We start from the raw sequence: 12,819 nt of genomic DNA, 5'->3' as shown, positions 1-12,819 counted from the left end.
GGCGCGGTCCTCCGCGGCGTTCCTGCGGGTTCCTCCGGTAGCCCGGCTGGTTTTTTGGTAGCCGCTCGCCCGGGTTCCGCCAGCGCGCCTCCACCCTGCGGCCACTTTCCTTCCGAAGAGCGCGGCCTGCACCGCTAGCAAAGGTTTCGAGCCAGAGAGGTGCTCACCTTGAAGAGATCCTCCCAGGATCCAAAGTGGAGGGACCAAACGGCACCCTGTTCCAGGGTCCTCGTGCACCTGTGCACCAGGGTCCCGCCTCCACCTGTACAGGGGACCACTCCTAGAAACGCATAATTTACGCAGTTCCCATCACGGGATCGTACAATCTCCCACGATTCACTTTAAATTTCATCTCCACCCCGGATTAAGTATCTCTTTTGAAAATATTACTTAATGAGTACTTAATTATTTTTATAATATCGCGTATTTCACTGGTACCATATTATCGACACAGCAAATTCGACCTCGCACCTCCGCAAACCGAGGCTAGGGACCCGATTTTCGAGTGCCATCAACTTTCCCACGTGAGATTGACATTTCCGTGTACACATTCAAATCTTCACCACCTACGCGACTTCGCAACGAGGCGAAATTCATTTATGCGAAAATTTATTCATTCACGAGAAATAATCGAAATGAACATCGAGAATAGGAGTCCAAGACTACACTGATAAAAATCCCTGGAAATTTACATAGATGTTTACGCACCCCATACCGGAGGTTTCAAAATGTATGAATGGGGAAAATGACAAATTAGAAAATGTTTACATACGCGTAACGTACATTCACTGTGTCGGCGGATTTTCCCTGGAATTGAATGTAACGTTACATTATAATTTTCATTAATTTAACGTAGACGCCAAATGCGAGATTACAGAGGCAATTTAAGTGGCGTGTCGACCATTTGATATTGTGATGCCACGTGAAAATTTACGGGCATTTTTATCAGTGTACGGTGGAAGAGCGTCACTTGAGTATGCACTGTCAAGACCGGAGGATCCGAGACCGAGACTAGGTCTCGGATTTGCACGTCGCTATTAGCGAACCGCGATTCGCTGGTCGCAGCTCGCGAGTCGGTCGTAGCCGGCGCTAGTGGAGATCGTACGAGAGAAAGATCAGCGCCCCACCCACGCCGACCGCCTCTCAACCTGTTCTGCCTCTATATACGACCGGGCAGCGGCGAGTCTCGGGTACAGGTGCCTCCTCGGAGGGCATTCCTGGGACCATTCCCGGGGGCACGCGGGGAGCAGCTTCCAGGGATCGGCGTCCTTCGGGCCGCTCTCCATCCCGGGAAGCCGCACTCCCAGGCCGCGTCGCCCGGGGCCTCCTCGGGGGCCCGACGTCGGGACGGCTTCCGCGACGCGGGAACCCGGTAACGAGGGCCCGATCGGGCCCGCCGGCAAGAACTCGACCGGGCGTTCCGGGAGGTCGGGCCCGGCAAGGAAGCGGCCCTACTGGTGTCCCGGTCGCCGCTCTTGGAAGTCGCGCCGAGGAGGCCCTTCGGGGAAGCGCCTACAAGAAGCCGCCACCTCCCTCGGGACCCCGAAGTCCCCCGAGATCTGGAAGACCTAGAGGTCGCCGAATTGAGGTGATACCAAAGGGTTATTCCATTAGGGGTACCCCATGAGTAATCGATGATCTCGAAAGAGGCTTTTCAGACGTCAGAACAATTGATCACTTATAGGTACCCCTAATGTATGTATAAGAGGTCGAAGTACTTAGTATGACTCCGCCCTGGGTGCACCGAATCATCGCTTTGAGGAGATTCTTAAGCAGCTTCCGAAAAATCTTCGGAATTATTATTATATATAAATTAATTAGTCCTCGAAGAGGCCCTCGATGAGACCTCCGCCCCCCGATAACGAGGCAGGACGAGATAACCGCGACTTCTCGACAAGAGGTTCCTCCCCCCGTCGATTAAGGGGTTTCCACCCCGGTTACGTCGTTAAGCCGCTTCCAGGCCGGAGTCCCGTAACGAGTCGCGGTCGCGTCGCTTGGCCACGGCTGTCGCCCCGACGTTCAGCCATACGTCACGTGCGCGTAACGCGTGCGCGTAGGTACGCGCGAGGACGCGTTAACGCGGCGTGACTGCATAAATTCGAGGAAAGTCCCCGTACCCGCGAGCCATTAATCAGAGCGCCGTTAAGTCCCGAGGAATTTCGAGCGGGGGTAAGAGGGACCGAGGGGGGGACCTTTGTCGAAAGCGAGCCGCGCCGAGAGAGCGTGGGACGCGCGCGAGGGCCCGCTGGGACGCCCACGCGGGGCCCGGGCCCGGTCCCCCCGCTTTTACGCCGCCGTCGGGCCCCCCTCTCTCTTTTATTCCATACCTGGGCCCGTTTACGAGGCCCCTTTTCCGTTTTACGACGGTATCGTCGGGCCTTTTCCCGGGCCCCGCGTCCTCGTGGTCCCCCCAGCCCTCGTTAGGGCCCCGCGAGTTCTCTGGGCCCTACGTCTCGCAGCCGGGCCTTGCTCGCGCCTCCCGCGTTATCGGGCCGCCCGATAATCCCTCGTCGCGCCCGCAATTCGCCGCGGCCCGTGTCCGTCGCGGTGCGTTGCGTTCCGTCGCGCACGAGGAGGTCGCCGTTAGCCGGCTTTGGATCGCGACGTGGAGTTAACGCCTGTCCCCGCTCGTGTCACGGCTGTCGGAGGTCTTGCTCGCCGGAGCGGGCCCGCGACGTTGGACGCCTAATCGCCGAGAAATCTGACGATTCCGGTCTCTCCCTCTCTCTTCCTCTTCGGCATTGATGTCGAGGAATCGTCGATTCGTATGAGCGATTTCGGGCCCGGTCTCGGGGCCCTCGCCAAAGAGTCACTATAGCGACGTCGGTCGGGTAACTCGGTCGATCTTGCCGAGGAATGGGGTCTTCTTCAGGGGGGCCTCTTCGGGATCGCCATTTTGGGCCCGCGCGACCTCATTGTACCGCTTTTGCGGTCCTCCCCTAGAAATTGGTCACCTTGTGTTTGGTACTTCGGCAGCGATACCCTCGGAAAGGTCACCCTTTGACTGCAGCGATCTTGGGCTCAGTTTCGGGGCCCTTTGCCAAGGAATCCCTAGAGCGACGTGGGAGAGGCCGATCGGGTAACTCGGTCGGCCTTGCCGAGGAATGGGGCCTCTTCAGGGTCGCCACTTTGGGCCCGGGTCGCTTTTCGCCCTAATCGCCCAAAGATCAGGCCCCTCCGCTCTGACTCTCCGATGTGTCGACGCAATGCCGCGTCACCCTTTCGCTCGAGCGACTCCAGGCCCAGTTTCGGGGCCCCTCGCCAGGGAATCCCTATCGCGACCTGGATAAGGCCGATCGAGTAACCTTGCCCTGCCTTCCCGAAGAACGGGAACTTCTCGAGCGGCCTCGACGGGGTCGGCAGGACGGGCCCGAAATTTCTCGGGGAACCCGAAGAGGGCCTCTCGGGTTTCACGGGGACACCCACCGCCGGCTCGGCTTCTCGTCGGGGCCCGTTGGGGTTGTTGGGCCTCCCTCCACCCTCCCTCCCTCCTACCCACTCCTCCTTTGATTTATCCGCATCGCGCGAGGAGCCGCGCATTTAAATTTCAAATATTCACCCGATACCTCTCGACTTACACGGCTCTATGACAAAGTGCCGTTGTCGTGTCTAACGAGACGAGCTCGACGCCGGAGGGGGGGCGTCTCTTCGCAAAGAACTGCATCCTTCCCCTGTAATCGACCTGTTGATCTCCGAGGAGGATCTGGAATCGAAGCAACGGGGGTATCGATAAGCCTCCGGTAATGATAGATCCCTCGAGGTGGAGGCCTCGAAATTCCTCCTCTTGGTGACATTGGGGGGAGTGGAAAACACAATGCGATATTTTAAAGATCGAGGAAACGAGCAGCCGGTTGGGGTGGGAATTTATGAAAATGGAATGGAATTTATGAAAATGCAGCGGACACGCAAGGAAATTAGACAGGTGTTTAAAGGAAGTCAGACAGTGAGGGTGTTTTCGTTTAGAAATTTCTCCGGAAGTCCTTAACCCTTTGAGGACGGAGCTCTTTTGACATATGGGCGAAATTCATTAAAACGTATAGGCAATATTGGACCAAACGTCGGACGCATATATGCGGCGGTAGCCCGCAAAGGGTTAATCAGTAAGGGTAGAACGTTTCTTTGCGAACGGGAGATACCTAAGAGTGTATAAACTTCCTAATGAAAAAGAGAAAAAAAAAATAAGAAGAAGCGTCTTTGGGATCTTTCCCATTCGTCCCATCGGTTTAATGAATAAGCGTTAAAAGAATCATATTTCCCGGCGTATTTCCGGAATCGGGCCACTCCATGGCGTGCACGTATTGGAGCAACGTCCTCTCCGTTACTATAAACCACGGTCGTGCTCTATAACTCCACGGGTTAGTTTACACCGATCGCTTGGCACGCGTGCGGAACGCGTGGTTTAATCAAACTCTCGGTGTAAACGATAGGGCACCAAGGCGGCACGATACGGTCGAAAAGTGCGTTTCGTGCCGAGGCGATACGTTATCGTTTACACGGAGAGTTTGATAAAACTGCTTTAGTAAGCGTGCCGAGTGACCGGGGTAAACGGAGCCTGTGAATCGAACGCGATCCCCCTGGCGGCGACCGGCGCCATCTTGGCCGCGCGACAGTCGATCGTCTTCGAGGCTGTCTTCAGCTTTTTTGTGTTGTCTGGCGCGTGGGGTCGTTGGATTTGACAGATCGGTCGGATAGGTGCATTAATCGGTCGGTCCGCGGTGTCCCCAGGGTCGGGCTGCCCTTCCCGGTGATCGCTCGCGCCTGAAAGGTCGTCTCGCATGTACGTCGGGCGTCGGTCGCGGCGTCGCGCCGAAAAACCGGAGCAAAAGCTCCGCGCCCTTCGGGGCGGCGCGCAAGAAAGCGCCGATCCGCATGGCCGGACTTTGACCAAGCGTGTGGCTTTGTGTTGCAGGACGAGGTGGGAGGCAGCACGGTGGTAGCCGAGGGAATCCTAGGCGGCATAAGGGGCCCAGGCGGCGGGTGCCGCGCATCCTCGATGACGATGGCCGAGAGCGCCGTGGAGGACGCCGCAGCGCCCCCGGGTCCAGCCAAGCCGCCCCCCTGCACGAACAACAACACCCTGGCGGCGACAGCGAACCGGAACCACCGGCCCCGGAAGCGGAAGCGCCTGTCTCAGGTGCTGGACATCCTGCAGGCCCACCGGGGCTCGCCGTCCGAGGGGGAGGTGCTGAGGTTCGAGGGCACCCTGGCCTCGGAGGAGGACGAGGAGGCGGCGTTCGGGTCGCCGAGGTCGCAGGCGGCCGCGGAGGCGCAGGCGACCTCGGGGTTCCTGGCCCTGCGGCTGAAGGAGGAGTCGGGGCCCGGCGAGGAGGAGGCGGGGGCCAGCCAGGACGCCCGGCACCACCGGCACCACCACCACCATCACCACCATCACCGGCGGAACCACCCGGGAGCGGGGGGCGCGGTCCACCCTGGGCGGCGCTCCTCCTCGGGCAAGTACCCCCGGTGCACCTGCGCACAGTGCGGCGGGGCGCCCCCCACGTCGCCGCTGACGGCGCCCTTAACGGCGCTGACCCCCCTGACGCCCCTGAGCTTGCCGCCCCTGGCGCCGGTCTCGCCGTCGCCGCACGCGTTCGAGCACTACCTGCACACCAAGTACCTGCCAGACATCTTCCGCCGGCGCAGCCACTCTGACTCGGACGTGCCCGGGTGGGAGCGGCCCGCGGGGGGCCCGGGCCACCCGGGGCACCCGCCGCGCAGCGGCTCCCTCGAGAGCGACCCCACCAGCCCCCAGGAGTCGCCGCTGGACCTGTCGATGAAGAACGCCATGGCGCGGCCTCCCTCCCTGCAACTCCTGCCCCCCGGGATCGTGACCAGGGGCGCCGTCAGCGTCCCCGTGGTCCGGGGCGACGTCGCCTCCCCCACCACCAAGGAGAGCGTCGCGGTCAGGTACAACCTCGAGGTCTCCCCCGTAGTCGAGGAGATGCCCCCGGGCGCCGACGTGGCCTACGTCTGCCCGGTCTGCGGGCAGATGTTCAGCCTCCACGACCGCCTCGCCAAGCACATGGCCTCCCGGCACCGGAGGCAGGGCCCCCAGGACGCCTCGGCCAAGGCCTACCTGTGCGACGTCTGCAAGCGCAGCTTCGCCAGGTCGGACATGCTCACCCGGCACATGCGCCTCCACACCGGCGTGAAGCCCTACACCTGCCGGGTGTGCGGCCAGGTATTCAGCAGGTCGGACCACCTGAGCACGCACCAGCGCACCCACACCGGGGAGAAGCCCTACAAGTGCCCCCAGTGCCCCTACGCCGCCTGCCGCAGGGACATGATCACCAGGCACATGAAGACCCACTCGAGGTACCCCGAGGGCCAGGCCCCGAAGACGGAGCCGGCCGCGGGGCCCGACAGCCCCGGGGCCCCCGCCCCCGCCCTCAAGGCCGAATGACGAAGACCCCCCCGCCGGCCCGCGCTGCTGCCCAGGATCGGGCCCCGTAAGCGGGCCCCCGGCGGACGGGACTGACGGGGCCCGTCGAACAGTATTATCGCCCGGCCCTCCCGGGCCCCGTTCGATAGGACCTCCCCCTGGGGGCCCGCGAGGTGACATGTGCCAAATCCAAGCGGACCGTCACCCTCTCCGTCTACACTTACTCTCTCTTGCTATCGTTAACTCGGTGTAAATAATCCTCGGTCGAACCGTCGTTATCGATGTCACGGATGTCCGCGCGTTGTCCTCGCTGCACCTGAACCGTGCCCCCCTCCCTTCGACATTTTTCCCGTTCCTGGAACCGTTCGGCCTCCTCTCCTCGAGCGAGTGGCGAGCAATTGTCTAAGGACCCCCCGGACTCCTCGGCCGAGTCGTACCTGAGGAATTTAGGAACGAGGAAGGTAACGACCGGGAAGAATGGCGTCCATTAGGAATTACCGATTACGACTGTTGAGGTACGCTTTTGTCCTAGGAAATTGTCGACGGCCGATGGTCGTGCAGGGCGCGACCCAGAACGCGCACCCATTGTTAAATTTGACCCGTTTTACGCGGGGGTCGATGGTTATCGTTAATGAAGATTTTCTTTCTCTTTTTTTTTTTTCTTTTTTCAATCGAGCCCAGTTTCCCAGGAGGCCATTTTTTTTTTGTAAGAGTTGTTGAAGAGTTTCCTTAATCCATATATATGTATATATATTTAGTATGTATTATAATACGAGTTTTACACAAGTACTGTGTATACCCTCGAGGAACTTTGGTGCACGGCGGAAAGTAGTACTCTTTCCTTTCCAAGTTTTTACCATTAGATTTTATGCGTTGGTTTTTTTTTCCCGCTCTTTCTTTCTTTTGCGTTCTTTCCTTCTTCCTTCCTTTTGACTCCCCTCCCGGAAGTCGAAACTGCGGCCACTCGCTCGGTATCATTCCCGTCCTTTTCATTGACGTTTACTCGAGTGCTGTACACCGCGCGTTTATCGTCGTCGATTATCGCCGGTTTTCGTCGCGGTTCCTTCGCTTTTACTTCCTTTTACCCTTACCGGGGGATCTTCGGATTCCTGGAAGACGTTTTCGGACACTTTGGACGCCGAATCGCGGCGAAGGCGACTGCAGGATCGACTGACGTTCGTTTGAAACTACCGTAATGGCGGCTCCTTTATCGCGGATGTTATCGTTATAGCACCTCGTTGACTCGTACTGAGGCACTTCCCATTTGCGCTTCGTACAGGACGGGAAGTCGCACTTTCGCTGTACAGGACGAGAAGTCGCACTTCCGTTGTGCAGTACAGGAAGTCGCACTTTCGTTGTGCAGCACAAGAAGTCGCACTTTTGTTTTGCAGGACGAGAAGCCGTACTTTCGTTGTATAGCGCGGGAAGTCGTACCTTCGTTGTACAGTACCGGAAGTCGTACTTTCATTGTATAGTACGGGAAGCCGTACTTTCGTTGTACAGGACGGGAAGTCATACTTTCGTTGTACAGGACGGGAAGTCGCCCTTTCGTTGTAGAGGATGGGGTGGCGAAGGTGTAGAGAGGAGGAGACAGTGACAAAAGAGAAGCGGAGAAGGATACGTTTCGGCCGCTTGCGCGTCCCTCCGCGAGCGGCGCCCCGCGTTGGCATACATAACGTCTGTATTTTTGTATATCGAGTGTTTTCTAATTGTTAAGAGTTTAAGAGGTGCGCGCGCACGCCGGATAGCCCGTTAAGTCCGTTTCCACCGGTTTCTCCTAATTCGTTTCCATTGAAATCGAATTTCCCGCCTTTGTCGCGACCCTCGGCGGCCATTTTGGTGCGACCGAGGGCCGTCGGGTGGAAGCCGCGCCGAAGGAAGGAGAAGCAAGGGAAGAAAGACAAAATGGAGGCTCCAGGTGGATGATTAACCAGGAACGGTCCTTTCTTTTTTTTTCCGTACCTCGACGCTATCTCGCAAATCTTCCCTCTCATTTTGCCTTGACCTGATCGCCGGATTTAATAACAAAAATCCCGCTAATCGGACGCTATCCTAAACACACCATGTTCAGGATGACGAAAGGATTAAAACTCAAGTTGCATAAGCAATAATTGCCGAAATACGGCCAAAATGCTCTTTCATTGTTTTATACAGTGCACGCGGTTATCGGATGTACGCAACTTTGATCCTCGTGTGTTGCAGTTTCTTTTTCTTTTTTTTTTCTTTCCCCCTTTCCGGCGAGCGGTGAATATCTTTACGAAATGTGGCAATCGGTGGTTTTTCCGATTCCTAGCCCGGTGTCGTGGATTTCCATAAGTATCAGGGATCGCGGTTTCTGCCGTGCGGCCATTTTGTCTTCTTCTTAGCCGCTAGGGCAGATGAAAAATTCGGACTTTTTCTTTTCCACTCGGGGAAGGCCGTTCTTGTAATTACTGCAGTTTAGCCAACCGTACCGATTATCGACTATTAACTATTCTATTATTATTAATTATTAATTATTATCGCTAGTTGCGTTGTTAAGTGGATTAATCATGTTTAATGCTTCTATTATTTATTTTGTTACCTTCCCCATCGGCCCGTTAAAGTCCCCTTTTCCCATCCACTCCTTTACCCCACCGGGTTCGAGACTCGAAAAATCCCGGGAATGACTCGTCCCTCCTCCCCTCCTTTTTTATCCTCCCCCCTTTTTCTATGGTTTTTTTTTCTTCTCCTCCCTTCGAGAAAGGACACGAAGGATGCGAGTCGAGTCGCGTGTGTGCATTTACTAATCGTTAATCGGGAGAATGTTGCGCGTTGATAGGCCAATTTCTGCGTCGATCCGTTAAACAAGATGGCGGCGCCCGGAAGAGAGGAGAGCATGTCGCGTTTCCGATTGTTTCATCTATTTTTCCCACCTCTCGAGTCCTCCCGTCCTTGTGTACGACTGTTGCGGAGTGGTTCGCGGAGCAAGTGTATTTTTGTAAAAGTTATCGGGTACGTGATTGCGAGAGCGTGCATCCGTATGAGAGAGAAGGAAAGAGAGAAAGAGGAAGGGCGCGAAACGCGCGGAGATAGAGAGAGGATCGCCCCGGGTGTGTATAAATTATTGACCGATTGCGTACGTTAATTTATAAATTATGTTGTGTTTACGAGGTCGTGCCAGAATGGAACAAAAATATAATTTTTGAACGAAGACCGTTTACCTTTCGTTGTTTGCTTTTCTTCATTTTGTTGGTTTTTCTTATTTCTTCTTTTAGTTCTTTCTTTTTTTTTGTATACTCTGTTTTTCAGTCTCGGTTCCTGCAATTTCGGCCGAAGAGGAGGGAGAGGAAAGGATGACAGGGTGAAGGCACCTCTTTTTTTCTTTTTTCTTTTTTTTTCCCGAAAGGGGTGTCATATGAACTTCCGAGTGGGTGAGAAAAGTCGTGCCTTGTTGGACTAACTTTTTACGAGTACTCGATTGCCGGCTATGGCGAATGGAAAGTGAATAACATATCAAGCTCCGAGGCTCGTGGAGGAGAATGCCGAGGGTCTCGATACGCGCGATGAAATATCGGTCGCCATCTTTTATCCCATTTTGGAGCCCCAGACTTTTGGAGCGACTCCTCCACTCCGAGCTCAACTTTGTAAGCATTTGTAACCTGTGACTCCCTATGGGATTCCCATGTCGAATGTAAGTCGCCCACGAAACCCATGGAAATATATACACGTTAATTATTTATTATTACATGAACAACTGTGCCGTCTCCGTTATTACGCCACTTTCCCTCGAAGAACGCGAGAAATGATGTTTGAAAGGGAAGAAAATGAAGAAAGAAAAATATTGCACATTAATTGTTTGCTGCCAAATGACAATCCGTACTGTTTCTCCAGGTGTGCGATTTTTCCTTGAGAAACGTGAAAAATTGACTTTGAAGGTAAGAGAGAGAAGCGTTATCAAAATGGCGGGAGTACTGCGAACGAGACAAGAGATGTGGTATTAAATAAAGGAAACTATACCATTTCCCTCGATACGCGATTTTCCTTCGAAAGGCATAGAAAAATACTGTTTAGAGGGAAGAGAGGCGCGGTACCAAAATGGCGGACGCGCAACGAAGGTCTCGGTACGCGGGGTTCAAGCAACTGTATTCACGTTAACTATTCCCTATGAAATGAAAAACTTTACCATTTCCATCATGGCATGATTATCCTTCGAAAACCCTGAACAGTAATCTTCAGAGGGACCAAAATGGCGGACGCGCTACGAAAGAGGCCTCGGTGCGCGGAGTACCGAGGAGATAACGAGGGCCGATCGATCACGTATTCGGCGACCGGCGGATCGGCCCCCGATCCGGCCAGGCTCAACCTGCCCACGCAAAAAGTTGGCGAACTCCTACAAATATTTATTTCCCTCGGACTTTTTTGCCCGGGACCTTGCCGGCGGGTCGATTAATATTCACGATGTCTCCCGGGGCCCCGGGGCGAGCCGGGCCCGCTCTCTTCGGAGGCGGCGAGAGGGCCGCGAGAAAGCCGCGAGATCGACGGACGAGATATTGGCAATAATCTGCCGATAATAATAAAAAGCTATCAGCAATTTGTCATAGCGCTCGGAGGGGACTCGAAACTTTGGACCTCTCTCCCGCGGCGAGAGGCCGAGGCGAGTCCTACGTCCATCTCTGCCCCACCTGTCCGGTGGGTCCGTTGGGTCCGTCGGGTCCATAAGGCCCATAAGGCCCACAAGGACTATAAGACCCATAACGTCCATCGAACCTTCTCCCGGGGGAATGGACGTCCCCCTCCCGCCGAATCGGGCCCGTCCACGAGAATTATCGACAATACGGTGATAACGATTCGGGACAATAGATTACCTCGGCGGATCGGGAGCGCGGAGAAATTATGACCAATTTGCGACACGAGAAATATCGTCGCCGGCCGCTACCCGTTCCCGCCTTAAGTCCCGTACGCAATGCTCATCTTTGGCGTCGACTCGGGAGCGTTCGGGACGATTTATTCGCGTGCCGAAGCACGACGAACGGCGATCGTTAAGGCGACCGCCGGGTTTTTGCGCGGCTGCGAGGAAATTGCGGCGAGCCGGAGCGAATCGATATTTGGAATTCGACGACCGCCAAGTTGTGGGTTTTCGGACGGGGGGGACAGGGGGGAGGGGTCACCTCTTGACCCGATTCATGGGGCTCGTTCGGAATCTAATTTGGAATCGATCGCGACGAGTCGATGGCCACCCCCTCTCGGTTTCGAAATTGTCCCAGGAGAGAATTTCTGATTAATTTCGAAAATCCTCATTGCCCCCTCCCCTTTATCTATAGAAATTCGCGTCCTATCATTATGGGATTATTTTAATGAGGTTTCGTAATTATTTTGAAAATTCTTCAAGAGTCGCTTCTCCTCTGGAGGAACAGCCGATAACGCGATTCGCGGAGGTTTGGGAAACAGAAGGGAACGATCGATGGTTTCTCGTGGTAATTATCCTAGGAGAGGATTTTGGAACGATTTCGGACATTCCGATAAGCCTCGTTTTCCTGACTATGGGGAGTCGTCTGCTCGTTTTACGGGGTTTCGCAGACGGAAGAGGACACTTGGCGGGTCGTTCCCACCTAGGACCCGGGGCGGTATCGTTCTCAGAGACGGCGGGCGGGATAGATGGCGATAGCATCGCGCTATCACTCGGGAGACGTGATGAGGTTATGATATCCCGGAGCCCCCTGCCCGGACGGCCGAGTGGAGGACCTCGAAGAAGACCACGAAGCGCTGACCACGCAGGTCACCCACCTCGAGAGACGGCGTGTTCCTAGCCCTTTGTGCCGGGTCCCGGTGCAGGATGCAGAGGAGTCCACTTATCGGGGGGAGAGGAGGAGAGGGAGCCGATACCATTTTGGAAGACGGGTGCATCGATCGGGTCACCGGTGCATCTCGATCCCACGGGAAGATCGATCCTCGTCGGCAGTGGGCTCTCCCGATTCGCTGTGCTCGCCTTTCTTGCCGCTCCTCCGCCGACGCACGCGCGTTCCCGGCAGAATTATTGCGGCCCGGGCTGAGCGGGGCCGCGGCGCGGCAAAAAGCCCGGTCATTATAAATTATAAATCGCGGTAGCGACCGCTTTTTTCCCGGGCGAGCGCGCCGAGAGAACCGGCCGACGCCGGCCCGGTCCACCCACGCGGGCGTCGCTTTCTATTTTGCGCGCGGGCCGCTTTCCGCCGCCATCTTGGCGCAAGTCCCCACCTCGGCTTTTCGAGGAGCTTTCCTGGTCGCCCCGGCCCCCGAAACCCCGCTTCTCCCCCAGAGGCCCGTTCCCGGCGATGGCACGCGTTCTTATCGCCGCGTCTTGTTCGACCAGGTACCCGGATAAGCGAGAATTCTGAAAAAGGGAGAACCGAGGTGGCAGTCCTCTTCGGATAGGGGCGACCAGTTCCGCGGCCGGCTCGATTCCTTCGAATCGGGCCGACGTCTTCGGCCTATGAAGA

The 12,819-nt window shown here is 56.0% G+C and overlaps 1 protein-coding gene across 1 annotated transcript in view; it reads left to right on the top strand.

The window, feature by feature from the left end:
* Positions 1-6,403, top strand: part of LOC105699022 (fez family zinc finger protein 1) — a 46,930-nt gene extending 40,527 nt beyond the window's left edge. Inside the window, exon 2 of the mRNA XM_012423720.1 lies at positions 4,910-6,403. Within this exon, the coding sequence (XP_012279143.1) occupies positions 4,910-6,403 (1,494 nt within the window). The remainder of the gene's footprint in view (positions 1-4,909) is intronic.
* The last annotated feature ends 6,416 nt before the right edge of the window (positions 6,404-12,819 follow it).

This window comes from Orussus abietinus, unplaced genomic scaffold (genome assembly GCF_000612105.2).
Source record: "Orussus abietinus isolate OABI.00-Male unplaced genomic scaffold, Oabi_2.0 scaffold3, whole genome shotgun sequence".
Taxonomy (NCBI): Eukaryota; Metazoa; Arthropoda; class Insecta; order Hymenoptera; family Orussidae; genus Orussus; species Orussus abietinus.
Note: the sequence above shows the minus strand (reverse complement) of the source record. Positions and strands in the feature narration are given on the sequence as shown.